Here is a 26,758-nt window from a genome sequence, read left to right on the forward strand (position 1 = left end):
AAGGCTTGAAACCTTCCCTTTAAAGCCACTTTTAAAAGTACAAAACAAAAAAGAAAGGGAAATTCTACGTGGCGGCCTCTAACTTTTACAAATCCTATATGGTGTCAAAAAAAAACACATAATCTCTAGTGAACCCAAACTTTCATTAAATTCTATTTAGTGGCCAAATCTCACTTAGAATCGGTTAACCACTCACTAATGCTGACTTTATTAACTCTAATTTATGAATTTACTAACATACCCCTATTTCTAATCCTTTCCACTTATTTCATTAATGTTGACTATATTTCACGCACTGTGATCTCTCTGTTCATCTTCTTCCACTGCCCTATTATTTCATATACATGTTCATATTCTTCCCTAAAATTCAAAGTGCAATCTATAACAACACTTCAAACTCGTTGAAATTGAGCAAATTTTAAGAACGTAAATTGATTATTTACAGATTTTGCACAAAGTTATCTCCGTTTTGTGTTGTATTTTTTGGCAATTTTGCGATTGAGTATTCAAATCGACGGCTAGGGTTTGCTGTTGGATTCATTGCAAAATAACGGTTTGCGACTGAACATTAATGTGGTAAACATCTTCCAGGTAATCAGTTGAAGATATTTTCAATAAATTTTGAATTTTGCTCATATATGCATGCTTAATTATCTGGTTACTCCGTTTTTTTTTTTTTTTTTTTTGTGCGATTTGCAGCATTTTTTTGGTTTTTTTTTTGTACGATTTGCAGCTAGCTTAGTTTTGAGAATTTTATTGAGCATTCCCTTAATTTATTTGGAATTTTTGTGTGTTTGGTTTAATGTTGCAGAATGGACTCAATTGTGTTAAAATTTCAAACGGCAGAGAATGTGGTTGATATTAATGTTGATGATGTTGATAAAGTAATGTGGATTGATTTGATTATTGAGTATGAGGAATTGTTTAGATAAAATGCATATATGATGCCTAAATATCCTAGTTTCCATTACTGTTATAATAAGGAAATTTTGACTTTTGCTACCTATCAAACACATCAATTTCATTTTTGCTACCTATAAAAACTTTTATTTTATTTTACTACCTAACATATGCCCTTTTTTTTACTTTTGCTACCCGTTAACGTTTTCCGTCAATATTTCCGTTAGTGAGATCTAGCCACCCTCATCACCACCTACCGGCCACCACTCCCTCCTTAGCCACCCTAAATGCCTCCCCTGCTGCTAGATTTGGGGTGGAATTGGCTGTGAGAATGGGCTATACTCTAGGAGTGTTATGTAGCCTATGCGGGGCTTGAACCCACACCATGTACACTACTGTACATTGCTCTACCCGTTGAGCTAATAGCCTTGAAAATTAATCTAATTTTTAGTTCTTTTTTTTTTTTTTTTTTTTTTTTTTTTTTTTTTTTTTTTTTTTGCAAATGAACCTCACAGGGCATTACATTGTTAAAAACAAAGTAAAGGAGCATAATATATACATTAAAGTACAAAAATATTTACAAAACCAAGTAGTGAAGTATCTGAATACAAACAAGATATCATTGTTCTTTGGTGATCTCTGCACCAAAGCATACAAGAAACATGCCAATTGGAGCTAAAAGCGGTCTGCTATTCATAGATTGTCTAGGAGCATCCTACTCCATCTCAATTTTCTCTGCAGAAAACATATTCAAGGTCCAAAATCTTTGCATACATTTTAACTGAAATTTAGCTGATAAACTTCTATAGCAAATTCTTGTTTGAGTCACTTAATTTATCAGAAGACAAGAGGCCAACAAACAATGACAAAGTGTCTGCATCAGCTTCAAATCTTTTCCCAACCATAAGATCACAATAGTATAATGCATTTGACAAGTCATTATTGAGTATATAACCTCTAATGATCGTATTATAGGTTCGATCATCAGGGGGGGGGGCAACTATCTTAATCTAATTTTTAGTTCTTGACATGAGCATAATTCCTTAACTTCCAACATAATTCCCCTAAACAATAAATTAGTTACAAAAATCCAGCATCTTTAATAAAATTCATGTAATTAATCTACTCAAAAATCAAGCAAAGTAACATGATATGAAAGAGAATTTCACCAGTACATTAAGCTACACCAATCCAAGCAAAAAAAATAAAAATCCCAGAAATCATTACAAAAAAGGGCAATTGAATTTCACAAATTGCAGTTTAATAGAATCAATAGAATTAAACTACACCAAATCAAGCAGAAACCAGAAATTACCCAAAAACACTAGAATTTCAGATATATAGCATAAATAGATCACCTTAGGCGTTCAAGTTTGTCGTCGTTTGAGCATAAGAACAGGGGACTAGTCGGCGATTGAAGGCGATCAGAAATTGAAGCTCTTCGTTTTTGTAATGGTGGATTTGGACCTTGAACCAATTGCTCGAAAACCAATTAAACCAATTGCAAATTTAGGAAGTCAGATTTTTTTTTTAAAGAACCCTAATTTATCGAAGAAAAGGAGCCTGCAATGGTTTTAATATAATCAGTTGAAATAAAAAGGTGGATATGATTTAAATGGGGGTAGGTTACTAATTCACTTGATTAGAGTTAATAATCTAACCCTAACCGAGTGGTTAACCGATTCTAAGTGAGATTTGGCCACTAAATAGAGTTTAATGAAACTTTGGGTTCACTAGAGATTATATGTTTTTTTTTTTTTTGACACCATATAGAATTTGTAAAAGTTGGAGGCCGCCACGTAGAATTTCCCAAAAAGAAAAAATAAGATAGGATGAAAGCTTTAAAATGGGAGAACAAATAGGAGTCTTTTGCTTATGTGATGAATTGATGATCAGATCTTCTCTGACAAAATTGAGTTTTTGTAGTTTTGGATCTCAAGTTAATTATCTGGGGGTACCACTTGCACATGTTATTTTTCCTTCATTAGATTTGATATTGATGCAATAGAAACAATTTTGTCATAATTTTGAAATCTAGTTGTTGAGAAGGATTGGGGAGGTGGTTGTATTTTTGAGGTTTTAACTAGCTGAATAAGTTCTTAAACTATTTGAGCTCACTTCAAATCATTGACAAGCTTAGCTCAACATATTTTTACTTGTCAACCTTGTGAACATGTGAAAATGTGTGTATATGTGTTTTTTCTTAACTATTGTATTTTTTACTCCGTATACTATAACATGCACTAACAAGTAGTAAAAATGCAAACAACTGTCGATGAGAAACTAGTAAAAAAAAACTAGAGCAAACTAGCTTAAATAAATCAGTTGAAAATCTTTAACCCAAAATTAGTTATATGGAAAATTGAACTTGCATCTAAGCTAAAAAGAAGCTCGAGATTCGACTCGAGTTTGAATGCAAGTGTAATAAGCAAGCAACCCAAGAGCTTAGGGCCTGTTCTCTTCAGCTTAATTGAGTTCAGTTCCTAATTTCCTTCTCTCATAAACAATTCGTTTCAGCTCTATTCAGTTCAGCTCTAATCAGCTCATTGAGTTCAATTTAATTCGGTAAATGAGAACATGCCCTTAGTCTCAACTCACTCAATTATAGCCCCAAGTTGTATTCATTTTATTTGGTTAGATTTTTTTTTAGGGCATTTGGTTAGATTCATTATTAGTTTGATCCAGGCTCAAATGATAGAATTGAAACGAAACCAATAGATTTGATAAAAGAGATTTAAATGGAACATTATCTCACGGTCTCACCTTAACATCCTCTTTTTTTTCTCCTGTCTCTTCAAATGTTTGCTGCTGTCAAAACATTATGCAACTATTCATTATTATTGCACAAAAGGGTAATTATGGACATCTGCATTATCAAATCCAGTGTGCAAATCACTATCTCATATTCCCATTTGTTTTGATGAGTTTTGGTAGGTCATGACATACGTTACAAATCACTTTCACAGATAAATTTGTCTAAGATGTACTTGACATAACCTAAAAAATCAAATCATGATGCTATATCAAGATAGCAAAATTAGTCATAGGTTGTGCAAACAGTTATAACATAATGCTAAACATCCCACAGCCTAGGATTGCAGCTTAATCCCCACTAGCACAACCCCTACATCCACAGTGAACGCATTCTACGACTTTCTCCTCCCTCAGATGCTTGGGCACTCGGCAAACACAAGTTGTGCCAAAGTTATGGTCTCGTGGTTGTATGCAACGCAGGCAACACAGACGCTCATATCCTGGCTGCAAATCAGAGGCAAAACAAAAACATCTATCAGCAATATTGAAACAGTGTCTTCCCCTAATATGAACATCACACTATCAGCATTACTTACATCAAAACTAGAAATGATTTTTTTTTTTTTTTTTTTTTTTTTTTTTTTTTGAAAGGTGGATCACAGTAATGATCAAGCAAAGGCTATGTTCACAGTTCACACAGTTCCTAATATTATGTTAGCTTAAGCTCAATAATGGCTTGTTGTTCACTCTGACAAAGAAAATGCTAAACTCAGAAATTATACTTCATCTGTCTGAAAATATAAGCAACAAATACATGTACTATATTAAGATGTCCAGAAGAAACTGTCACACTTCTAAAAATTATAATGTCTTCCAAGAGATTTTGCTGATACACCCTACTTTAAATCGAGTACTTGGGAGGGTATGAACATAGTCCACCTATACAAATGTCAAAAGTATGTCATACAGGTATACGAGTATTTAATAACAATTAACAACAATCTGAATAATATAAACAGGACAAGTGGACAACGGAGTAACACTTTGGTAACAATGAAGTGTTGATTTCATCAAATTCTACAAGTTTTGAGCTAGGATACATACATGTAGACCTTAATAACATTGGTTTAACAACGTCCAAGAAACTTACTAGTAAATTGGAATGGTGGAATTGCACTCATGGAGCAGGTATTCATGAAGCAATATCACAATGTCATGCCTACAAATTAGGCAATAAAATAGGCTAACAACTAGCAAACGTTTGCAAAACCCGCCCATCCATTTACCCTAACGGGCTCGCCGGCAAAAAAGAAGGTTTAGGTTGGCCTTCCGTATGCCGGCGAGCCACCAATTTCACCTTAGTCTCCGGCCTGCAACCCACAAAAGCTACTGTCGAGTTTGGCTTCTCATACAATGCAGATCGACCCAGCCCGTCCATGTTATTTCCTTTAATTACAGGTCCTTCCTAGCTTTCTAATCTTTGTCCCTTTTGTTTCTTTCTATTGTTTCCCTCCTATTTCCCTTGTTCTTAGTATTGGTTTAGTGGTATTTGTGTAGTTTGTAGACTTTGTAGTCTCTTGCTAAGTTAGGCTAGTCTGTGCTTGCCTTGGTAATGTATTCCTTGGAGTCTAGTGAGGAGCTAAAAGGGGATCTTATATCCCTTCTATGAGAGGAAGAACCGAAGGAAAAGGATGGTTTGATGATTGATTTCATCCTAAGTTTGGAAAATTCAGAAGGTATAATCAGTTATGCCAAGAACTTTAAGGAGGAAGGGAATCTGCAGTTCAAAAAAGGAAATTACGAGGGAGCGTTGGTGAAGTATGATTGCGCAGCAAAGTTCCTGATGTTTATTTCTATTAATTCAGTAGAAGATGGACAGTCTTTTGTTGAATTATCATCTACCATTAGTTTAAATTTAGCTGCTTGTCTGTTGAAAACGGGAGATTTTTTCCAAGTTGGCTGATTATGCTCCGTAGTCCTCAACTATAATCCCAATTGCACTAAAGCCTTGTTTAGGAGAGCTTGTGCGGCTATGGAACTAGGGAGAAATGACCTTGCTCACCTACACTTATTGACAGCTTCTAATATAGAACCCTCAAATCAAGTGTCTAAGAAATTAGATATCGTGAGGACTCTCATTTTCGGTCACCAAAAGGTAATTGATCAAAAAGGTGTCCCAGCGGGTCTCGGAACTAGTCTCCCTTCCCAGGAGAGGTTGTCTAAAATGTGTGAGAAGGCAACTGTAAGGCAACACACTGCTGATTTGTATTCCTCCAAGCCTAAAATGGACTTCAACCCTTCTTCAGTGGGTGTTCAGGATATCCCTTCGACAAATCCATGTCATTCATCGAGCAGTCTGGGAAATGGATTCCCAATCAATATGGAGAGTGATTTTAACCTTCCTTTTACAAAGGAAGAAAACAAAAATGTTCATAATGCGGAGCCCAGCTATCAGTTTGAAAACCGAAAGAGGCAGGGTTCCTCTCTTACGATATCTGGAAAAAATTATCTGCTAATGGAGCAAGGACAAACTCTTACTTATTTCAACTCAAAGTCCGGAGTATTTCTCAAAGTCAGGGTGATTCCCTCATTGAAGGAAAGTCCAAGCAACAAAGGTGAGTTCAAAAGCAATGAAGAAGAGCATGTTGAAGAGGCAGCAAAGGTGCTTGAAGAAACAAAGACACAAGAAGAAGGAAAGATTCACAACGTAACTGCGATTCAAGGGACAACACCCACAACAAAGAAGCCAACCTCGTTTTTAATGAACCCAGAGGAAAGGAGTTGAAGGGAATCCTCCATTGTCAAGCCCCGTCATGAATCAAGAAAAATCAGGAATAGGAAGTCAGCACATTTTCAAGGCGACCATTCCACTTCTACTAACTATGAATTAATGTGCAATAGTGAAACGGAAGAGCATTGCCCCTTCCTCAACAGATTCCTCAACCCATCCAAGGAAGAAGCGAAACTCCAAGTGTCCAATATAGCTTTTCGGGTTTTAGTCCTTGTTTCTATGTTTTCTTTTTGACAAGCTTGTTTCTATGTTATCTAAGAAATTTAGCAGTAAATAAAGCAAACGAAACGGGTTGAGATGAAAGTGATACCTTCTTCCACTTAGCAATAAGGTTTCTGTCAGCATAGCCTTGGTCCAAACAAAACTCATAAAGCTCTTTGGAAATCTCACTTCTTCTATAATAAAGATCATAAATGTAACGACTCTTCTGGTGAGCAATTTTGAAAATTGGCCATAATGTTTCACACTTTCTCTTTCCATCATGAGAATCCATTTGAGCTGCCAATTCAACCATAATCAATCAAACATGACGTTTCGAGATTGCGAAAATAAACCCAAGAACAAATTGAAATCAAATTAGGCAAACCTACCTTCTCTCATCTTAGATTCTAGCTCCTGAAGTGTTGGTTCAATTAATTCCCAACCTTCTGGGTATTTCACACGATTTGTCTTCACTTTCGGCATCTTTCAACTGCAAATACATAATTTTAGGGATGTTTGATTCAAATTACGCTCATAATTTTGGTTATGACGTTTCATAATCTAAGAAACTACGAACCCAAAACTTAAAGCACTGATAATTAAATTAATATAAACCCTAGATTGTGAAGTTGATATGATGATGACAACAACAAACAACAAACAACTTACCTTAGAAGCTGCTTCAATGGGGGATACAAGAATTATATTCAAGCTTCAATGGAGAACGTTGAGTGCGCTTCAATGAAATAACTCAGAGGTAGGAAATAGGAATGGAGGCCTTTAAAAGCCATCACCCGCCATAGATATAATATGGGTTAGATGCTTACATCCGTCTCGAAAATAAATGGGGCGGGTCTTTATACGATCGTCTAATTATGAGACAGGTGATTAACGATATTAATTTTAAGTAAACCTATTTTAAATATTTTTAAAATTTTTATATACTCCCTCCATGTTTTTTTAAGTGTTACAGTTTGATCGGCACATAGTTTTACGCAATTTAATTGACTTAAATAAAATAAGAGGTAAGTGGGATAGTTGGATTATTAAAAAATTGTAAAGAAAGATAGTGGGGTTAATAGTTTATTGAAAAGTAATGAATGTGAAAGGAAAGATATAATAAAAAAGTAATATTGGGTTAGGGTGGGGACCATGAGAGGAGAAAGATATAATATTTTAATGTAGCTTTTTGCCAAAAAAGAAAGTGTAATACTTAAAAAAACACGGAGGGAGTACCAAAGCTTGAATCAATTCTTTGTAAATTTTTTAGATTTTTTTTTTGAAAAAAAATAACAAGTGAAATTACATTAATTTACAACAAATGAAAGGATAGTAAAGTAACATAAGTTTGTAACAGATCAAGAATTTGTAACATAAGTTACTATTGGCATAAGAAGTCCTTACACAATACCAATTAAGGTTATTAATGACATTACCTTTAAGCTATTACAACGAGTGAGGACAACGCATATAAGACTTATCAATATACATTTAAACATGCGATGGGGCTATTGATAGAACGAGTGAAGTTGGTGATGATGTTTTGTGTTATGCAAGGTATTTTCTAATAAAGCTAAAAAAAAAAAGGTATTTTCTAATATACAATTATAAGTCTATGAATGTTGCTGAAATGACAGAAACAACCCAGAATCAGTATGCCTTACCCTAAGGGACCCTAATAATTTTAAACTCGAACTGTTTTTTACTCACATGCATGGCCTATTTAAACTAATTGCTTATAACTCATGACTTGTTTAACCAGAACCATTTTTGAATTGTGACCTATTTAAACCTAAATCATTTAAATAATCAGCTTATAACCTATGACCCAACAATTTTATGTAAGTGCTTGTAATTTAAATTAAGGGGCTGAATGATCAAAAGGAGAAAAATCTAAAGAAGAGTTTTTGTTCTAATTTTGTGTAATTACGTTATTTACATAACTAATAAATAGTTTTAGAGCTTATTGTGTACATGTCTGCATGAGGGTTCAAAACTAATTACAAAAATAGATAAAAAAAATTCCACAAAAAAACTACTTAGTAATCATTAAATAGAAATTCGCTATTAGAAAAAAAAAATCAAATAATATAATAGTGATATAACTCGTGTACAAGAATATGCTTATGTAATCGAGAATTTCTATACAAAACCTCATCAAAGTAAATTACAAATAATTGAGAGTACTCTTAACTTCAAAAGCACGTTTGAAAAGTTATAAAGAAGATTGAATTGTAAATTTGTAATTGTATGAAAAAATGGTTGTGAGATACAAATGCATGCATTGCATACAAAATAGGGATGTCCATTCAGTTTTCGGTTAATTAAGCCTAAATTCAATCTGATCCAAAATAATTACAGTCTTACAAAAACTTACTCCCTCCGTGTTTTGTAAACGTTACACTTCCTATTTCCGGCTGTGTTTTTTTAAATGTTACACTTCTTTTTTTGGCAAAAAGCTACATTAAAATATTATATCTCTCTCCTCTCATGGTCCCAACTCAAACTCACTACTATTTTTTTTTTTTTTTTTTTTTTATCTTTCCTCTCACATTCATTACTTTTCAATAAATTATTAACCCCACTATCTTTCTTTGACAATTTTTAAATACTCCAACTATCCCACTTACCTCTTATTTTATTTAAGTCAATTATATTGCCTAAAACTATATGCCGGTTAAACTATAACACTTAAAAAAACACGGAGGGAAAAAAAAAAAAAAAATCCGCCTTAATCAAGTATTTGTGCTAATTGTACATTTGTACTCTCTCCGTAAGGAAGCTTTATTAACTTGTAACTGCAACCATTAGACAGGATGAGGTACTGTGTCTGTTCTGGCTATGGCTTCCCTCAACATTACTCGTCCGCCATTAAAACCCATTTCATTTTCTCTCTCCTCTCTTCCTCAATTCCATGGCCGAACACTCCCATACCATCATTCTTCAATACCCACGTCTTCTCTTCCCATTCTACCACACGTCCAAATCCAATTTTTGAAATTCAAAACTCCCAAAATCTGGTGCACTTTCTCTTTGATTCCCACTACTTCTGGGATTCCCATTGTTGAAGATGATGAAAGTGGGTTTATAGTTGTCAACTTTTATCACTTTGTTTATATTGAAGACCCTGAATTTGAAGTTTCCAAGCATTTATCCGTTTTAGAGGTTCATTTCTAATCTTTTCTTTTGTCCTTTTCTTTGCAATTATGTTGTTTGGTTCGATTGAGTGAATTGGAGGAATATGTAATAGGGCGTTTGGTTCACACAATTACGGTATAAAGTACTTTGTATGAGTTTGGAATGGCTAAATTTCATATACAAATATATGTTTAGAACATTTAATTTCGATACCCATACCTCAAACCCGCAAGGTACGGGGTTTAAAAACCCGAGGGGCAGTGGATATGACTCATACAGTCGTACCATTCCTTCTTTTATAGAATAAAGAAACAGAAGATGAGAAGAATATGAATTCCTGGACAAATTTGAACGTCAATTATTATCTCAGATTGGAGTAATTATATTGGGATTTTATTTCCATTCATTGGATTTTTTATATGGATGATAGATTTATAATTGGAGAAATCGTGTAGGAACAATGTAAAATTAGCTTGTTGTGTATTGTGGCTCATGGGAGTTCTTATAGTTGGCAAATGAGCAAAAACTAAGTTTACTATGCAACTGAATGTGGTTGTATTTCGCGTTGGGTATCCCCTGGTGAAAACTATTATGTACATCCGGGTGCACCGTGCATCCAACTAATGAATAACAATCATTAAAATGAGAACAAAAACTCATGGTTGCACCGTGCACTCAGGTATATATAACAATCTCTCATTCCTGGTGTATATTGGGCATCGTTGTACCAATAGGTTTTGTGAAAATTGTTTTTTTGATTGGGGTAATAATTGACAGGTGGGGATGGTTTTGACTAGGGTGTAATCGAGCTGAGCCCAAGTTGCTGAGCTTTTATGTTCACGTACACTTAACTTAGGCAAGTCTAACCTTGAGCTCAAGCTTTCAACTGAACTCAATACGTTCTAGTTTGGTTTGTTTAGGAACTAATAGTGTTTGTGAATGGTTCATAGATGGCTCAAATACTATTTTAGTCAAGATCATAAATTGGCTTATTAAAGAAACACATTTTCTATGCATGAGGTTTTTTATTTTCTTTTATTTAAAGTAATTTTCACTTTAAACATTTGAGATTATCAAAATGAAGCTGAATAATCATATCATAAATTTTGTGAATTAGTCAATAAGTTCATTAAATGAGCTTTGAGTTTTTTTTTTTTAAAAACCGATGTTGTTCATGAACCTTAATAAACAAGCTTGTTCGTAGATATAAATAAACAAGTTGTTCACGATTAATGTGTATGAACGGTTATATCACTATATCTATTATTCATGCTCTAGCAGTCTAGCTCATTCATTAAACAATCTTAATAATTGTTTAAGGCCTTTAAGCTTGGTTCATTTATTATATAAACAAATCTTATTGAGCTTAAGCTGAGCTCGTGCAAGAGTTGCTTATTAAGAATCTCAGCTCATTATTAACCAAGATTATAAAATCGTCAAAGTTGTGTGATTTCTTAATTACTTTAGTTTCTACAAAAATTATTCATTATATTATTATTATTTTACACACTAAAATTAGAACAATGGTAACAGGCTGTGAGACCATGAAGTCCCAGATTTGTTTTTCTTATATATACTCCACTTCCCACGTACTCTAACAATGGGTACCACTAAGTTTTTAGAATTTTACTCGAAAATTTTCTTTCCATTACGTTCATGTTGCAAAATAAATGTGTGGGATGTACGAAAAAGGGAAAAACAGAAGGGAAAAAGGCATAGGAAAAAGAAGGAAATGAATAAAAATTAAAATTTATCACTGATTTTTTTGAGTAGGCTATTAAAGTAAAGGACAAAACAATACATATGGCAAAGTTAGTTAGCTATATAGATATAGAAAAAAGTACTTAAGCTTTTGCAGCTTGTTATCTGTACAACCGTCTAGTTCACATGCTGCAAGTCTGCAACACAATGCTATAGCATTCATGATTAGAATGTTTCATGTTCGCTGACTGGAATCAAAGCACTTTCCTTACTTTACTCTGGTTTCCCACTTATAGGGTGAAACTTTTGCTTTCAAATTCTGTACTTCTGTAGTTAGGAGCACCGAATGTTCTAGAGCTCTATGTTGAAGTTGAATTTATGAAAATTTCTTAGAAATTCTGACCATAGCTCTTCTTATCATCACTAAGTACAATAATTTGTTAGGCAAGGATCCGGATTTTTATACTCTTGCAATTTCAGACAATGCAGTCTAGCCATATACTTTTAATCAATAACTTAGATTTATTGACTCTTTTTCTTTTTTGTTCAGTAATATTGGCTTTATGTTATGCAAAGATATCTATACGTAGCTCTTTCAAGATTTGTAAACTACTTCTCTTCACTGATAATGTGACCAGGAGCTTGATATACATGGACGGATATATATCAATGAACAAGGTGTTAATGCACAGGTATAATTATCCTTTTGTTGGGTTTATTTTTTTTTCTTTTTCTTATTGATCTTCAAGCCACATTACTTGACCAGTACATCTCATTATGTGTATATAGAGCATATTGTCCTCTGCTGCTACATCTTTAAAAGACTTTTCCTGATGTGCATTATGTTTGTATCAATCCGAGCTCCTCAATTCTACCACCCTGAAATTCTATTGATGATTGAAGCTAATAATATTACAGGTCTTGATATACCCGAGTTCGTTTTGTTCTTACAAATCTATATTCGTTTTATATATAATCTGTTCCTCACTACCGTCCACTTCCATAGCATGACTATAAACTAATTAGGTTAATAATTGGAATGGCAATATCTTGTTTGCAGAATTTTGTTAAAACTGAAAGTTTGTGCTATTGATATTACCATTGTTGTTTGATGCTTCACAGTGTAGCTGACTGTTGTGCTCATTGAATTCACATTTCACTCATAACGGTGCTATGAGTTCTCAGGTGTAAACTGGTGTCCTAGGGTTTAACATGCTTCATGGTCTTGTAGGGTTCCTAGGTCATCCTTATAAATTCGTACTTTTGGGTCTAGCCTGAATTAATGACTGATTTCTTATTTGGATTGACATCTTGTATATTCTTTGCTATCACAGTTTAGTGGACCATCAAAAGATGCTATGTCGTATGTGAAATGGCTGAGAGATGACCAAAGATTCACTGATATTTTGGTCCAAATTTCTCCTTCTAGTGGACATGCATTTCCACGATTGAAAATGCGTTACAAGCCTTCACTAGTTCAGGCAAGTTCAATATGCAACCTTTTATGACTACTGTCACTCATTATCTCTTCCACCTATTGCTTTTTTGTCAATTCTTGATTGACATTATTTGACGTGTAGTTTGATTTAGGAGCTCAAGATCTTCCACTCCTTGATCCCTCAATGCGTGCAGAACCTCTATCACCATCTGAATGGAGGGCTAGGTTAAAGTCACTAGACAGCAATCATGACAAAGCAAATGACGATCACAAGAGTTGCATTTTGTTGGATGTGAGAAATGGTACCTTTTTGCTTCTTCATTGTTGACTGTGATTTTAACCTTTAACTATAAAATCTGGAAGTCCTAATGATGATAATTAGCAGAAGGATTGGAGAAATATTTTGCAATGTCTTTACTAGTTTTGAAATAAGAATCCTGCTGCTCACTATAAGTATATTTTTGATAAAAAATTCTCCATTGTTCTGGACTATAGGCAGTGAAGAATTTGCAAATTTTACTTCTTCATTACTCTAAACATCAATACTTTTGCCCCTCTTTTTCTTTGTCTTTTCTTATTTTTTGGTGGGGGTAGGGGTGGTGGGGGAGTGAATGGGGTTGATCAAGTCCTTTTTCCTGATGTGTGGCTCTGACAATCAATACTGGATGCTTGTAAACTTTGCATGTCCTTATTTCAGAGATTAAGTTTGCCTTATTATTTTGTGTCAGGTTATGAATGGGATATTGGTCACTTCCAGGGCGCACAACGTCCTGAAGTTGACTGCTTTAGAACTACTTCTTTTGGGCTATCAAACCTACAGGTATTGCTTGACAGAATTTTCAGCATACATTTAGCTCTTGGTGTACAAGGAGATCTTCTTGATTTGTTAGATAAAAGCACTTCTTATTAACAACACAGTATCCTGTATTATTTAATTGCTAATAGAAAATGTTGTGACATGTTGTACGAAGAAAACCAATATACTTTGTCCGCCCCACAATGTTTTTGACACTTCCCTTGTATGGATGTCCCAAATTATCTCGACTTTACTCTTATGAGCCAAAAAAAAGATCTTCTCTCTCTATCACGTCAATACTTTTTCAGCCGATATCAAATACTTTTAGTAGGAGGGATAACCAAGGTTTGGGAAGTTGCAGGCCTTGCACCCACAAGGCATTGATCGAAACTGATTTTAGCGGATAGTGACTATCCATGAACAGGACTGCAGCATATTAAAATGCATTCTAGATTCAAATTTAAACTCAATAGTGCTGATATAGTAAATGCATTTTAACATACAAGTACAAACTCTATTCACTAATGTAAATGGTTGAGAGAAATGAGAAATCAACCTGAAACCTGAAAGTGGAATTTGCTGTTGTTGAATGATACCTGAGAATCTGAGATGAATGAAAAGATTTTCTCAGAGTTGGGTTTTGGAGAAACAAAAGGATTAAACTCCCTATTGATGTAAAAAGGGCAAACTGGCAAAGATCATGGAATAAAACTAACATATATATCAACTTGCGTCTAAGAAAACTTCTGTCTACTACCTTGGAGAAAGGTTCAAAATTTTCGGCTCCTTCTAGATTGATGGTCTTGGCTGACTGAGGTCAGGTTAGTCAAATGATGGTTAGGTGTTCAAAGACGAAAGGTGACCTTGTTTTCCAGGGTAAAGTATTGTAGAGCAAATGCCTTGAGCCAATGTTTGAGTACTAGGCATCGTGTATGATGGGGACCAAGGCATAGATTAGACTACTCATTCTGAAAGAGTGTTTCTTAGCACAGTGGCTGATAGTGTGCCAGTTTATGTGTCTATCCAGATCTATCTAGATGCGTTGGGTCTTTGAATTCGACTCTCTTGGTTAGTCTACTTATGTATCATGTATTCATGTGTGATTTGGGTTAAGGACTCATGGTGACCTTGCTACTCATCTTTATTGCTTTCTTTAGATCCTCTTGATTTAGACATACTTTAAAGGATGTATATATATGGTTATGCTTACATTATAAGTTTATTTGCTTATGGCCTGATATTGTTTATTCCATTATTTTCAGTTGGATTCTCTTGTTGTAGTTGAATTAAAAACTTGCTATGTTTTGTAACTAAGATTGAAAGGTTGAATGTGATTAATTATATAATTTGTGTGTTAAGCTTTCATACTAGAGAGAGTTTTAAATCTCTTTGCAAGGATCCCTTCTGTTCCTTGGTCCATTAAATTGGACTAATACCCCTAATGACCTAATAAGTCTACTTGAGGAGCCCTAAAATTGCCTTAAACTACTCAATTTTCCTAACCATTAAAGATTTAATCTTTTTGTCAAGAAAACCAATAATCTCATAGCTTCACTGACGAGATACTTGTCAATGTACCCATGCCATGGGATAAAGTAATTTTAGCTTCTTTGTTGGCTAAGGTGGCTTGAGATTTCCGAAAGTATTCTGTAAGAGTACAGACTTGAGATTTGGGCTAACCTGTTTTTTGCTTTCTTTTGCGAGGACACCTTACTCTCCTTGTGTATTACCTTTGCTAAACCTTTAGTATAATTTCTTTTGACAAAAAAAAAAAAAATGTACCCAACTCCTATGAAAATCTTGAATCATCTTCAACAATAGGGTGTACCCAAACTTTGTTATTTCCTACCAAGTTGCATGTATTGTTTCAATTTTTAACCACAATATGTTTCTAAAATCATGCTATCTGACATCTTAATGGATGTAGACATTCTGTTATGATTCTTGCCTTCTTGGAAAATAGTTGGTATATACAAAAATACTTGATGTATCAGAGTCAGGTGCTTATTATATGTCAATGATTTTGTAGAGGCAAGAACATATAGTAATCTTGTGTGCAACATCCTGTCATAGCCTGTCTTCTTACAAGTCGAAGCTTCTGTAAATGCTTTGCATAACCCTCTTAAAATCTTAATCAAGGTTGCTTAGTTATTTGAATGTGTGGAGGTCACTTACGTTTCCAGTGTTTTTGTATTGGTACACTTGTATATTGATCAGACTGTGGCTTAGATTTGAAGCACTAGGTAAAAAATCTCTGGTTTGTTTAAAGTTATTTTTCCTTTGTGCTCAGAAGGCTTGCTTTACCATGAATTTAGAATCATTTTACCATGTCATGACAATAATCATTCAGAGATTTAACTATAGTCAGTATACTACATGAACTTCGGCTTGTGAAGTCCCTGTTAAAGGTATGCATTTGATGCCACATTGATGTCAGACCAGGGGAGGATTGTCGATGGATCTTTAATGAATCACTAAATGACTGAGAACACTAACAAACACCACCATCACCACCTAGTATGGATCCTGTTATGAGCAGAGTCTAGGGATGTCAGATTACGAACCTTTGTTATGGATTGGTTTGGTCGAGTTATAAGATCGAATAAACAAGAGATTTAGAAGATAAAGGCTTGAGCTTTTTGATTAATAAATAAGAAAAATGAAATACAAGATGATAATTTGAGGCTATCGGTCTCTCTAGCGGCTTGAGGCTACAAGTCTCACTTTCATTACATTCAAATTCTCACATAGTTGCTACTACTATTCTAATGGCTATTTTTACTCAAGCACTACCATGCCCTAGGCTTAATTAACTTTGTCTTCTACTACATCAGAAATTCAGAGAATCAGCTTGCCCTTTGCACCGTTGCTCAATGCCGTAGTGGAACATTAATTTGATTCTTCACCTGCCCTACTGTCACTTGATGGCTGATACGTGTTTCCCTCATTTTGGACACACCCTGCTTTTCCTTTTCCCCTTCTCTGTACACCTTTAGTGGTGGTTTGGGTGCACTAGTTGAGTCTATTACAACCTTGTTGTACTAATAAAGCATGTTAAAATCCTCTTTTGATGAAGATGATATTGTTTACTCTCCTTTTTGAGATATTTTTCCATGAGCACTACACTGGTATCTTCAAAATTTGAGTACCATTTTTGTTAGGTCATGAAATTGTTAAACATGTGATAATGTTCTCTTATGTGTTTTCCAATTCAGGTGACTGATTCAGATCCTTTAGTGAATGTTGATAAAGATAAAACAGATATTTTAATGTATTGTACTGGAGGAATCCGCTGTGATGTATATTCTACCATCCTCAGGTTGTTCCCTTCTCTTTTTTAATTTACATACTGTAGTTAAAGTTCAGTGGAAGTTGGAATATTTAGAAGTATTGTTTACTTTCATCTTAAGGACTTTATATGATGAATCACCTAATATTAAACTTCACAGACAAAAGGGTTTCAAGAACCTTTACACTTTGAAGGGTGGTGTTTCAAATTATCTCAAGAAAGAAGGTCCAGAAAAATGGGTAGGTAATTTGTTTGTATTTGATTCTCGCCTTTCACTCCCACCGGCCACTTTCAAGCCTGGAGCCACATCCTCAAGTGGAAGTCAGGAAGCTCCGACTAATAGCAAATTTGCTCGATGTTACATATGTGGTTCACAAGTTAATGAATTAAGACATCGGAATTGTGCAAATCTGGACTGCAACCTCCTTTTCCTGTAAGTCATACCACAAATTCAAGTCCAAATTTGGATCTTACAAATGCATGTCTTTATTTATTAAACATAGTGAATATTATAACCTCCATATATGTGAGTTTAAGTAGCAATTAAAAAATAAACTCAAAAGGGGGACTACACATGCGGGTGGGTCCTTTAACATTTACAATTGTTGTTGCATGCCATACTTTTATCTGATATTATTAGCCTTTACAGTATCTTATCTGAATTTATCAGAAGTTATTACCCTTTATCCTATCTTATGTGTACTTGCTAGACCCAAAATCAAGGATAATTAGGTGAAGAGAAGCATTTGAGTATGTGCTACTCACATGATAATTATCAGAACTTATAAGCACTTAATTTGATTGTAAATCAAACTTGTGTAGCTCTTATTAACCTTTATAAGATCTTATCTCAGGTTGTTTTTCCTTAATATTACTAAACATATTTGAACTTATTAATTATTATCTGAACTTAATTTTCTTGTATTGAGTAGAAATAAGGTGAACAAAACTGACTTAGAGATTTATCAGATGAAATAGAGTTCAAATAACTGAAGTAGAAGACGATGAAAATAAATGTTGCCATAAAGGATATAAACGAATAGTAATTAGAACTCAGTAGAACAATTGAGAACAACAAAGTGATGAACTCCAGAAAACAGAAGCAGTATTATATTCGAAGGCTTTACCTTGAAAAAACTCCTTCTAGTAGCATCACCCCCTTGTATGTTATGGTATGTTGCCACATCATGTGTATACATGATTTGTCAGTGGGCTTTCTATTGTTTACTTATATTTCAAGTACTCACAATGAAAGAAAGGTCATTTGCTTAGTTTTGACACCTATATTGGCTATATAAAAACAAGGATTTTTTGACTTTTACCACCAAAAAAAATCAAAAAAATGTTTTTTACCACCAAAACTTTTAAAACTTTTATTTTACCACCAAATAAAAAATTAAAAGTTGTTTTTTACCACCTGTCGTCAAAAACCTAACGGAATTTTTTAAATTCATCGATTTTCGTGTCAAACACATGCTCTTTAGGGGTTTTGGGGGGCACTTTGGCCCTATGGACCCAATTTGAGGTCAGAATTGACAAAAAATGATCGAAAATGCCTCGTTTTGCGTGTTTTAAAAAACCTCGATTTGCGTGAACACGCAAAACGAGGCATTTCCGATCATTTTTTGTCAATTTTGACCTCAAATTGGACCCATAGGGCCAAAGTGCCCCCCTAAACCTATGAAAAACATATTTTGCGCACGAAATTCGAAGGAAATTTTTTTAAGCCGTTAGATTTAACGGTTTTCTTGACGTTTGGTGGTAAAAAACAATTTTTAGAAATTTTTTTGGTGGTAAAATAAAAGGTTTAGAAGTTTTGGTGGTAAAAAACAATTTTTTGATTATTTTTGGTGGTAAAAGTCAAAATTTCCTAAAAACAATTCATTAATAAAATCTTCTCCGTGAATTTTAGTTGCAACACTTTTTGACCTTTTCACTTTTCGACTTTTCGTACATTAACTTCGATCATTTGTCTTTATTTTTTATTACTAATATACTTTATTTAAAAAAATTGTCAAGTAGTATAATATTGTTGGATTGGCCATATGCCTACCCAGCTGTGGTAATGCTACCCCCTTGAAACTCCTTCATATGCGCAGTGTGCTTAAATCCATGACACTCATCTTTAATATCACTACTCAATCCATCTCTAAATACAATGCCACATTTGTACTCTGTACTCCAAGTAAAACATTGAACTCTCTGAGTGTTTTTGTTTTTGTGTGTGTGTGTGTGTTTCTGTCTTTCTGATACCTCTAAGTAAGGGCTTTATAGGATAACTGCACTGCTTTGATTACGCTGAAATTCTTGTATAGTGGAGAATAGTTATGGAATTAGTATTTAATTAGAATGTTTGTAAAACCTCCATGTATTAGACTTGTTTGAAAACCTATCTACTTTTGGGGGTCAATAGCTGTTTGTTTTTGCTGCAGTTGCTGCAGAAACTGTGTGGAAGGATTGAGAGGGTGCTGCTGTTCAAATTGTAAAACTGCTCCACGGCTAAGACCTGTTTTGTTTGGAAGCGGAAGGTACCAAAAATGGCATCTTTATCGAGATAGTAAGGTTAGAGAAGAGATTTCTTAGTTTGAATCAGACAGCACTAACTTCCCTCTATTTGCATTTGATCTTGTGTTATTATCTTCTATATTGATGTGTAGCAGACTGAACTTTTAGAAAATTCGATGCATTTGTGCCGTTTGTAAATATATGTGATGAGAATGAAATTTGAAGTCCAGGATTTTGATCAGGTTGAGCTTTCAAGTAAGTTTCAAATTTTCACTTCTTTCTTTTTTCATAGTAGCTTTGAATCTTCTTTGGTTGTAAGTAATTGGTTCTTTTTCCTTCATTATCCATGGCAAGCTGGTAAAACAATGTTGCACTTAGTGAGTTATAGTTTATGATTGCCGCTTCTTTATTGCCTTTGTAAAATAATGTCACATAAGCATGATATTCGTCACAGATTAACGCTATGTTTGGATAGAGAGAAATGGAGGGAAAGGAAGAGAAAAGGAATGGAGGGATGCATCCTCCCTTGTTTGGATATCTAATGCTAGGAAAGAAGGGGAGGGAATTGAAAGGATCCATTTTCCTTCCACTTTTCATAAATCAAATCTCTCCAACAATCAAATCATTCCATTGTTGGAGAGATTTGGAAGGAAAATGAAAGGTCTCCTTCTCCCTCCCCTCCCTTTCCCTACCTTCTTTTTCCTTCCCCTCCCTTTCCCTCCACTATTGTTATCCAAACATAGCGTTGGATATGTATGCTTTACATATTATTTGAAGATTATTTGGTTAACCCTTCCTTAGACTGAAACATAATATTCAACTTGGGATTATGAGTGAAACATGAGTTGAATGAGCATATAATGGCCCTAAAATGTGTGCTTTGATTTTTAAGGACTAACTATTTGACTGTGGGAAGATGAAATAGGGAAATCCAGGTTGTTATCTAAAACCCCTAAGATCAAATAAATCTGACTTCGAAAATATGATTCTAATGGCCTAAGGGTTGAATTCACAAGAACAACAACTAACGGTTTCAAACACAATGTTTGAGGTTAAGCTAATTTGGATTATTGGTAAAGTAAGATTATCTAGAACTAAACTAATAATGTAATAGAACAAGTTAGGGATCAACAAGTAGAGAGCAAACAGAATAAGTAAGGCACTAGAGTCTAGAGGTGCTGGAGTCAAGATTGGTCAATGGAATATGTGTACGGACTATGGAGTATTTGGAAATAGGAAAATTCATAACAAGGTATATGGGGACACAACATAAACTAGACATGAAAAAACCGGTTCAGTGTCAACGGTTTACAACACGTATTTATAAGTGTGGTTAGTGTTGAGAATTCCAACAAGAAAATAAAACAACTTGACCTGCTTAAGATTAAAAAAATAATAATAATAAATAAATAAAAAGATTGTGGACAAGTGTGGTTAGTGTTGAGAATTCTAACACGAAAGTAAAACAACTTGACCTGCTTAAGATATAAAAAAAATAAATAAATAAATAAACAATAGATTGTGGAATTACTAGTAAATATTTTGAACGAGGCTATCCTTTATTTCATACAACATGATAACACGACTCTAATTCGATACGAAAAAAGCGGGGTTGTGTCAAGAGTCTTTAACACGCTTAGTTATACGATGGGGTTAGTGTTGAGGTTTTTCAACCTTTTTAACTTCAAACACGAGCACAATAAGACACGACACATTTGTCAGCTCTAATCTAATCAAAAATGCATTTATTTCACTCTTAATTGTATATATGTGGATGCTAAACTTCTCACCTAAGATCTATAAATGTGGAGTTCAAATAGGGCAAATTAATTTATAGACTCATATATACATTCTCGTGTAACCCTAATTACATCTACTCCTACGCTATAGTTAATTGGTCAAAACAAATGCTATAAAAATTGAAGAAAACGATCTAGTAATGAGTTTAATAATTAACCCTTACCCCTTAATCCCTTATGAACTATCGATCAACTCATCACTTCACCTCCAGCTATTATTTCTTAAAACGACCAAAACAACATCAATCATTCATTAAGTAAAGAGGAGTCCGAGAATACATATAGGGTGAATTCGAGGGACAATGGTTGACCAAAACTTGTTCGACATCGAAGGGAATCAATCTAGCTAAATGATGGGCTACAAAATTCCCCTCCCTTTTGGTGTTGGATCGAGCCAACCCCCTGAAAAGCCATGAAAATATTGTGTTGGAATTGCAGGAGAGCGGGCAACTCTCGTGCAATTTGTGCTCTCCGTTATTGGAGTCGTAGTATTTGCCCGGATATTATTTTTTTGTCTGAGACCATGATTAGCAAATATAAGTTAGAGATTTTTAAAACAAAATTTAATTTCTCTAAGTCGCTTGGGGTTAATAGTAGAGGCAAGTCAGGTGGTTTGTGTGTGTATTGGAGGAAGGGGTGGATTTCTCTTTAGTGTCTTTCTCGGATCATCATATTTGTGGGGATGTTAAAGAGGTTGGGGGGAGAATTTGGAGGTTTATGGGTGTGTATGGGTGGGCAGGCAAGGCTATGAAATGTAACACTTGGTCTTTGGTGCGTGAGCTGTATCTTGATTCCCTTATCCCACTATCTTTGGAGGCGATTTTAACGAGATACTTGGAAATCATGAGAAGTCAGGGGGTGTTTTGCGTGATCAACGTGCTATGGACGCATTTAGGGAGGTACTTGATGATTGTAGTTTGAGGGATCTTGGTTATGAGGGGTCTTGGATCACGTGGGAAAGGGGTATTCCATCAGGGAAGGTGGAGAGGGAAAGGTTGGATAGATTTGTGGGTTGTACAAGGTGGTGTGCTTGGTTCAATCAGGCGCATGTCACTCATTTAACAAAATTCAAATCTGATCATGTAGCACTCCTCCTCGACATTGATCTTAAGGTGCGCAAAAAGAAGAAAAAAAAGAAGAAAAGGTTTCGGTTTGAAACCTGTTGGTTGCTTGCGGATGGTATTGAGGATGTTATTCGTGACTCTTGGTGTGGAGCTCAACACCTTGATATGTCGAATAAACTGCTAACAGTAGCTCAAGACTTGACAAAGTGGAGCAAGGATACGTTCGAGGACTTAGGTGACAAAATAGCAGAGACAGAAGAGGTGCTTAAGGAGGCTCAATTACATTCGAATGCTCAACCAAATTTTGACGAGTATAATAGGTTGGAGGCAATTCTCGATGCTTAAATGAAAAAATGAAGCTTATTGGTTCCTTAGATCAAGAATCTCAAGAGATTAAAGATGGGAATCGTAATACGAAGTACTTTCACCATAAAGCGTTCCAAAGAAAGAGCAAAACTTACATTAAAGGTCTCATGGATACTAATGGAGAATGGCGATCCAAAAAACTTGAAGTTGAGAAGATCATTCTTGACTGTTATGGTTCGTTGTTCACAGGAGGTGAGATTGATGATGGCTTGGTCAATGAGGTGCTTTCGAGTGTGCCGCAATTGGTGTCCGAATGTGCGAATAACTCTCTATGCTGCCCCTATCCTAAAGATGAAATTTTTGCTGCCCTCTCACAAATGAGTCCTTCTTAGGCCCCGGGGCCTGATGATTCACAGGCTATTTTTTATCAGAATTATTGGCAGATTGTTGGTGATGATGTGACTTTATTTGTCAATTATATTATTTCTGGTAGAGTGTCAATGTCTTATGTCAATCGTACCAATGTGGCTCTCATCCCGAAAGTTAAGGACTCTACTTGTATATCTCAGTTATGGCCATGTAATGTTTTGTATAAATTAGCTTCAAAATCTGTGGCTAATAGGCTTAAGCCCCTCCTTCAAAGTATGGTTACTGAAAATCAGAGTGCTTTTGTCTTAAAACGTTTAATTATTGATAGTGCTCTCATTGCTCTGGAGCTCTTTCATACTATGAAGAAGAGATCGAAGAGTCGTAGGGGCTCGATTGCTATGAAACTGGATATGAGCAAGGCTTATGATCGGGTTGAGTGGGAATTTTTAAGGAGGTTGTTGACTATATTGGGTTTTGCCGGAGCTTGGGTGGATACTATAATGACTTTTGTATCTACAGTCAGCTACTCTTTCATCATCAATGGGATTCCCTCGAATGATCTTATTCCCTCTAGAGATCTTCATCAAGGTGATCCTATTTCCCCTTATCTTTTCATTCTAGTTTATGATGTTCTTTCTAGAATGTTACAGTTGGCTTCGGAGAGGAAATTGATCCATGGAGTAAGGGCTAGCAGAATTGGCCCCGAGATTACTCATTTGTTCTTTGCAGATGATAGTCTCCTTTTTACTAGAGCTACTCGACAGGAATGTTCAGTCATTGTTGATGTTCTCAAGAAATACAAAGCAACTTTCGGGCAAAAAATAATTTGGAGAAGTCGGAGGTATCTTTTAGTAAGGGGGTTCGTGGCCTTCCAGGATCACTTTTAGCTATGTTCTTGGTATGGAGATGGTTGAGAGTCATGTGAAATACCTTGGTTTGCCAACTGAGATAGGGAGATCGAAGAAAGTGGTTTTTGCATTTGTGAAGGATCAAATATGGAAAAAGGTTCAAGGTTAGAAGGAGAAGCTATTGTCTAGGGACGGGAAGGAAGTGCTTCTATCAGTCGTCCAAGAAATCCCTACTTACCTCATGGGGGTGTATAGATTTCCAATTGGCTTGATTCAAGAGATTCATAGTATGATGGCTCAGTTTTGGTGGGGGTCGAATGAGAAGGGTAGTAAGATCCATTGGAAGAGTTGGGATGCTTTATGTTAACTGAAATTCCTTGGAGGTATGGGTTTTAGGGACTTGTGAATTTTTAACCAAGCCCTCCTTGGAAAACAAATATGGCGCCTTGCTACCAATGAGGGTTCTCTTGTGAGCCGAGTTTTAAAGGTTAACTACTGTCCGAATACTTCCATTTTTGAGGCTGCTCTTAGTCCGGTTTCAAGCTATTCTTGGCAGAGTTTATGGAGCTCCAAGGCCCTAGTTAAGGAGGGTATGCTTTGGAGGGTGACGTGGGAAAATTAGGTCGTTGAACTAATCCTCCTAAGCCAAACAAAATTTATAAACACTCAACAAACCTAAATACAAGTGTAGAGGTAAGTCAAGGGTCGAACCCAAAGGAACGGTAATGTCTAAGTTCTTCCAATTATGTGCCTAAGCTAGGTCGAAGACGAAGGGTAAAAGAGGACACCTACAACTACTAAGACAAAGAAACCAAACAAATAAAGTGCTAGGGATTAGGATTCACTTATAATAGCAATGAACAATGCAAATTGGTTTAGGAAGTTGACTAAGTCAAGCAATGTGAGGGAAGATCAATTATGCAACCAAAAGAGCATATCAAGCTATTCTCCTAGAGGTCTAACTAGCGTCAACTACGATAAACTCTAGCTAGGAATCATCACAAGACACCTCAATCGTGTAAATGCAAGCCACAAATCAATGGTCCGTATCAATGTGAACTTACAATGCAATCTAGTGTGAATAACTAGGGTGATCAAGCCTAAATCAAACACACACATGCACATAATCAATTAACCAATTTAATCACATCATCAACTCCATCAAAATCCCCAATCTACATCAATCCTTTACATAATACAAGCTTCACCAAATCCCTAACCAAACGACTACTCTAGCAACATCATCAATTCAACAAACAACTAAAGTAATCAACAATCTACAATCAAAGAATCAACAATCAAAGAATCAACAATCAAAGAAGAACAATAACTCTAATCAAACATCAACCATCAAATCATCAAAATCTAATCAAAATCAAACAATCTAAACATGAATACTAAACAAAACAATAAATGAGATAGAGTTTAGAAATGCTCATTGATAATAGAGTAGATCTCCAATACAATTGTCACCATTGGATCTTCAATCTCTCAATCACCATTGAAATTCTTAACTTTCTCTCTCTAAAATCTACTCCTAAAACTAACTCCTAAATCTAGAGAGAGAAGCTCTCAACTAAGCTAAGAATATGATCTAATTCTATTATGAAACTTCTTACAAAAATTGGGTTCAAATAGGTATAAGAAGAGAGAGAAAATCGTCGAAATTCGATCGGAAAAGACCCACGTTGGTGCGGCCGCACAACAGAGGATGTGCGCCCGCACCACCATGGTGTGCGGCCGCACATCCTTCGTGTGCGCCCGCACCTTCTGCGCGTGCGGCCGCACTCAGCTGGGTTTCTTCGAATCTTCAACTCTTCAAGCTCAAGGGGTGCACACATGATTTATGATGGTGATGGAGGACAAGGTAGGCAGTAGCTAAGGCTTAATATTGAGGGCACACACTTCCTTTGAAGGGAGCACAAGAGAAGAGCCAAGACTTGGAACTTCCACTTCTTTGCATCTTGAGCTTCCTAAATTCCATGAACTTGATCCAAAAGCTTCTTCCACCATAGTGGATCACCAAAATCAAGACCCGAACCTCGTCCAATACCTACAACCACGAAAATAGAGCAAATAAAGAAGAAAAGGCTAGAAAACCAATGAAATGCACAAAAGCTACAAAATAAGAGAAGAAAGGTAAAAGTAAGCAACAAAGCATAAAACTAAGCACTTATTAAGCATGAAAGCTATGAAAAGAGAATAGAAAGGACCTAAATGCTCATCAAATGTGTGCCATTTATGACACACATCAGAGGGTTGGTGGGGTGGCCGAAACATTAATATTTGGGAAGACCCTTGGCTCATTAATGATGGCAGCCGCTTTGTTTCCTCTGACAGCAGAGCTGATGTTTGTGTAACTATTGTAGAGCTAATTGATGGTGCTGCTTGTTGCTAGGATTTGGAGAAGTTGGAGAGCTTATTTAATGAGCAGGATAGGCAGGCTATTTTAGCCATTCCTATCAGCGAGAGAATGCCTAGTGATGCTCTTACTTGGGCTTACTCGAAGAATGGCTACTACGAAGTAAAATCTGCTTACTTGTTGTGTATGCCTCTTGCTTTGGATGATTTTAATCAATTCTGGGTTGAGGTTTGGAAGGCGAAGACAACTCCAAAGGTGCGGCAATTTTTATAGAGATGTTGCTCCAATTATCTGCCAACCCGCAGCATTTTGGCACATAGACATTTAATTGAAGATCAGGATTGTCCCTGCTGCAACCCGGCTAATGAAACAACAATTCATGCTATAATTTTATGCCCCAATGCTCATCAATTGTGGTTGAAAAGTGGTTGCAAGGAGGCTCTTAATTTTGCTGCTGCAGATTCCTTTGGTGAAATTCTTCTCTCATGGGCAAAAAA

At 35.4% G+C, this 26,758-nt stretch overlaps 3 protein-coding genes across 3 annotated transcripts; 2 read left to right on the forward strand and 1 right to left on the reverse strand.

The window, feature by feature from the left end:
• Window positions 1–3,786: 3,786 nt before the first annotated feature.
• LOC145611408 (protein BUD31 homolog 2) lies at window positions 3,787–7,469 on the reverse strand. Its single transcript, XM_081666738.1, has 4 exons — window positions 7,316–7,469; window positions 7,036–7,136; window positions 6,756–6,943; window positions 3,787–4,158 (listed from the first exon to the last, which is right to left on the reverse strand). The coding sequence occupies exons 2-4, from the start codon at window positions 7,127–7,129 to the stop codon at window positions 4,003–4,005; spliced, it is 438 nt and encodes a 145-aa protein (XP_081522864.1). The 5' UTR covers window positions 7,130–7,136; window positions 7,316–7,469; the 3' UTR covers window positions 3,787–4,002.
• A 1,981-nt stretch (window positions 7,470–9,450) lies between these two features.
• Window positions 9,451–19,754, forward strand: LOC145611605 (rhodanese-like domain-containing protein 8, chloroplastic). Its single transcript, XM_081666946.1, has 8 exons — window positions 9,451–9,811; window positions 12,124–12,177; window positions 12,820–12,966; window positions 13,066–13,225; window positions 13,652–13,743; window positions 16,935–17,038; window positions 17,169–17,441; window positions 19,441–19,754. Exons 1-8 carry the CDS (start codon window positions 9,488–9,490, stop codon window positions 19,589–19,591), a joined length of 1,305 nt encoding a protein of 434 aa, XP_081523072.1. The 5' UTR covers window positions 9,451–9,487; the 3' UTR covers window positions 19,592–19,754.
• Window positions 19,755–22,193: 2,439 nt separating this feature from the next.
• Window positions 22,194–22,721, forward strand: LOC145610570 (uncharacterized). Its single transcript, XM_081665883.1, has one exon. The coding sequence runs from the start codon at window positions 22,194–22,196 to the stop codon at window positions 22,719–22,721; it is 528 nt and encodes a 175-aa protein (XP_081522009.1).
• Window positions 22,722–26,758: the final 4,037 nt, after the last annotated feature.

Source organism: Chenopodium album, chromosome 24 (assembly GCF_948465745.1).
Source record: "Chenopodium album chromosome 24, dcCheAlbu1.1, whole genome shotgun sequence".
NCBI lineage: Eukaryota > Viridiplantae > Streptophyta > Magnoliopsida > Caryophyllales > Amaranthaceae > Chenopodium > Chenopodium album.